Source organism: Watersipora subatra, chromosome 8 (assembly GCF_963576615.1).
Source record: "Watersipora subatra chromosome 8, tzWatSuba1.1, whole genome shotgun sequence".
NCBI lineage: Eukaryota > Metazoa > Bryozoa > Gymnolaemata > Cheilostomatida > Watersiporidae > Watersipora > Watersipora subatra.
This window is the reverse complement of record NC_088715.1, coordinates 46023243-46027856: the sequence shown is the minus strand read 5'-3', so window position 1 is coordinate 46027856 and position 4614 is coordinate 46023243. Positions and strand designations below refer to the sequence as shown.

Below are 4614 nucleotides of genomic sequence, written 5' to 3'. Positions count from 1 at the left end.
GCAACTTATGGTTACTTTGTGTGTGAGACTCTGTGAATAGTTTGCGAGCTAATTTTCCCTCTACGCAACTTTCACAGAAGGATAGAGTTTTCTCAGCATCTTTGGAGATATTGATACCATTTACTGATTGTCGAGTTATAAGTGTGCGTAGTTGTTGTTCATTCAGATGTCCTAACCGCTGGTGCCAAATGTTCATGTTAGATAATTCTGCAGCACAGGCATGTTCACTACATTTATTCATCGGCGTAAATTTTAGCTCATAGAGTTTGTCTACCAAAATACCCATGCCACGTAATTGTCCATTTTTATTGCGAATCCAGCATTTTGTTCCACTAAATTTCACAGTACTACCCATGTTCACTGCAGCTCGTACCAAGAATAGGTTACATGATAGTTGAGGGACATAGAGCACTCAGTAAGCGTAGCAGGTTTTGTTGCACTCATTATGAAGGCCATGTCTAGATGTGCATCCCCGCAACCTGTTGCTTCCACAGCTCTCCCATCTCCTAGCCTGATTTTTCTGGGCATTCAAACTCCTTAAAATTAATAAGCAATTCTCTCTGGTTTGTCATATGAGATGAATCTCCTGAATCTATCAGCCACTGCTTATTATCAGCTTGAGCTCCACCACTGCCAACAAACAGCCATTCAGTATTATTAGTACTGTTGTCATTGTCATATTGTTCAGGCTGCTGCGCTTCTACAAGTTGAGCCTGGTGGTTATTCATGTGCTCAGTTTTTTGATAAGGACACTAGTATTTCAGATGTTGAGGTGAGTTGCAAATGTAGCAGGCATGAGGTCTACAATTTTTATTAGCTTGCGCAGGTTTTTGTGCTCCCACTAGGGTTGCATCATTTTCACTCTTGACTTTTTGCTGAGGTTTCATTTCTTGTCGCTTTAGTTCTTCATTCAGTAGAGCCTGATGAACAAAGTTAATGTCCAAGTTATCATCAGCACGCACTTCCAGAGCTGTAACCAATGTTGCATAGCTTTCAGGCAAACTCCCTAAAAGAGTAACCACCTGATCCTCTGCAGCCACAGCTGCTCCTATCGCAGCAAGTTTATCCGTCATGGCATACTCTTTACATGTTGCATAATTGATGTTCCTTCAGCCATTTGTGTGCGGAAATACTGTTTCTTAAGGTAAAGCTTATTAGTTAATGTGTCTCTTTCATAATGTTTACACAGTGCCTTCCAGGCCTCACTTGGCTCCTCGTAAGATGTGATAAGGTACAACTGCGGGGTACTGATTGCCATTACGGTGGATGCAAATGTTCGCTGCGACCCTTCCTGAAATTTCTTCTTAGCTCCTTCATCTGCATCACTTGCTAGGGTAGTGCTACCATCTACGTAACCTCATAGACCTTTGCTAACAGTAAATGCTTGAGTTGAAATTTCCATGTAGTCCAGTTCGAGCCATCCAGCTTGTCAACGGTGTATTTCTCTTCTCCAGAAGCCATGATGTAATAATACGGTAACGATTACTATGTAGTCATCTATGTAGATTATGTTATTCCACAGTCCGGAGGCACCGGGCCCATAACCTGTTGTTTTGAGAAGAGAGTGGTTGTATATAGATTGGTATATTTCTGACAACTAACTGGAGAAGGTAAAGCAGCAACGTAAAAGCAACAGCAGATTGAGTAAATACTGAGTAAACATATTAAACAATGATAATCAGATAAACATGAGTTCAGAGCAAAAACCGCAAAGTTAGAATTACCGTATAATACTGACAAAAGGCTAAGTATAGAGACAGATGAAAAGTCACATTACGTTTCAACACTCACGTTTGTCCAAAACCAATACTGAAGTTGGAGAAAAAATATTGCATCATGGGGAATTCAAAATCTTGACTTTCTGCATTGCTACCTGACATGCCAACATCTGCGAAAGTTGCCATTTGGATACACTGCAAAATAATTGTACATATACTTGTTACACCCAACCATCTTTTACATCCCACCAGGCTGCCAATCTTAATTTTTACTATAATAAGAGGTGTGCATCTGTCTCTCTGAAGGCGTGCTTACCAGTTGAGAAAAATATTGCATCATATAGATTTTGAACCTGCAGCAACGAGTGTCTTCACCTGGTCCGCTTCTATGCGCGCTGTTGTTCATCTTCTTTGTTTTACAGTTGTTCTGCATATAAATATTCTCTGCTTGCTATTGGCACACCTGACGATCTCTCACAGCAAAATTCACTTCCATGTTGTTAGTTCGACCAATAACGACAATTTTCTCTCGGCAATTGATACAAAAAGATTAATTAAAATCTAAAATTTGGCACTCAGCCCACTCATCCGTTAAACAGTGTTTATTGTTTCAGGTTTTTCATCGCAATATGAAATTTTTGTTAACTGCTGTTTCAGTTGTTAACATGTAGCAAAATTGTATCTAGATTACTACTAAAAGTAAAAATATGTAGACATCAGAGCTTGTATTCTAGTACTTAACCATAGATATATTAAACCCAGGATTGGCAAATGGCTATTATTAAAATAGAGCAAAAATGAGGCAGGTAATTGGCTATCGTTTTATGACGTTCCGTCACAGTGATGTGCATCAAGGCAACAGAGCCTTCAGTTTAGCAATGAGTTTGGTCGTGAAAGTATGCATGTCATAATAGTTTTTAAGTCATAACCGTTGCAACAAGATCAAACTATTGGTGAAATGTCATCAGAGGAGACTACAACACACTAGTTATATCCTAAATTGCCATTACTCATATGGCAAAGATGATAAAGAGTCCATAACAAGACAGAACTTCAACTCAAACAAGAAGTTCTCAACAATATCATAAGCTATCTATGCCAATTAAAAACCCCCAGGAAAAACCTGCTAGTAGAAAATAATAAGAAAACCTTCACCATTGATTTTGAGTCAGCAGCCAAATCCGTACATATCAATGCTCAATATGTTTTCAGCAAGTATACTTACATTAACTACTTCTTAACCTTTAAGATCAACCAGGATCATATTGAAACTCGGGTTTCCAAGATACGTATAAAGGGTGGCTATAACAACCACCAGGATGTCCACAGTGCTTTAGATCTACGCTTTGAACACTGCTAGTAAAAGCGGATTTCACACCAAGTCTCAATGCTAACTGTATGGATTTGGATGTGAAAAGGGCTGAAAAACTGGCTAACTCCTGCTACGTTTTCTGGCTAGTAAGAAGAAGGACAATACAATAGCTGAGGAAAATGAAAATGAGGAGTTTGGTGATAAGAAATTATTTATAACTCAAATCGATGACTGCATTATGTTCTTGACCAATGTAAAAGTAGTGGGAGGTACATTAGAAGTAGTGATGGCATAACTCTAATCTCAGTTAAGAACAGAAGAGGATTGGTGATGCTAAACCAATTGACAGTTCGAATATGTATTGCTGCAAAAACTGCTTCCGTTCACACATGGAGAGTTATGGTATCGCACAGAGAGTGATTAAACAAGTAACATCTCATACACTAACATATGTCTTATTAACCTTAATCAAGGTTTCATATGCACAGTGCATGCAACAAATCTACTCAAAACTATACTGAGTCAGCATATTAAAATCAGAATACACTGTGCCGCTTCAAAGCAGGAATCTAGTTCAACCAACCTTAGACAAAAACTATCTCGTTTAGTTATTTTCAGTTGTGTCTAATTGGTGTTTAATACAGTGGTCCAGCTTAGCTGCTTCTAAATCTCATTTGATTCATTAGTTTGTTATTAGTTTAATTTCTATTTGGTCACTCTTTGTATTATCAATGATATAGAAGCTTCAAGTCATTGGTATTATCTAGTAACATGTGTGTAAGACTCTTGCCTTTCTCATGCAAAGTCAGTTTTATACCTTTTTGATAGATTATGCAGTCTCAGATGCACAAACCACACAAAAAATTGTGCAGGTTTCTGTGTTAAGTCAATAGGAGTTCATAGATTCGCTGATTCACTTTACACATCACCATGACGTTGCGTCAAACTATTTATACGCCTCACTTATTTAGATTATTCACATACCTGGAGTTTACTATATCTATGTACTTAACTAACGGCAATAATTAGAAAGGTTGCACCATATACGCCACGAGCTTATACATACATGCAAGTATATACCATGTTTGCTTTATATTTGCTTATTATTCTACTGTTCTAGTTTTTGTAGAAGTATTCTGTGGTTTACTCAATTTTTTAGCAAAGCGAACTGTGGCAATGGCTACCAACAACACAGGACTACAAAGTTTACTAGCAAGATATGTAAAGGGCGTAGCCAAAGTGAGCGAGCTAAGAAAGATGCTACTTCAATCAACGGTAAATCTTCGTTTTGAAACAGTAAAAAATGTGCCAGCTGTCAATGGTTTAAAAACGGCAATTCATCGAGCTGCTATAACTAATGATATTAAAACGGTTTGTTGCATTTTATCTGGATTTACATTAGAACAACAGTATGTCGCAGTGACTTTACAAGATCATTTTCAAAGAACCGCCCTTCACTACTGTTCTAAAAATGGCTTCACCGACATGGTAGTACACTTACTTAAAAGCTTATTGCCTAGCCAGAGACAAGTCATTTTAAAAGTGAAAGATGATGCAGGAAATACCGCTTTACATCTTGCTGCT

General features: G+C 37.9%; 1 protein-coding gene across 1 annotated transcript; it reads right to left on the bottom strand.

Moving 5' to 3' along the window:
* Window positions 1-506: 506 nt before the first annotated feature.
* LOC137402634 (uncharacterized) lies at window positions 507-1073 on the bottom strand. The gene is made up of 2 exons (XM_068089138.1): window positions 843-1073; window positions 507-752 (listed from the first exon to the last, which is right to left on the bottom strand). Exons 1-2 carry the CDS (start codon window positions 1071-1073, stop codon window positions 507-509), a joined length of 477 nt encoding a protein of 158 aa, XP_067945239.1.
* Between the last annotated feature and the right edge of the window lie 3541 nt (window positions 1074-4614).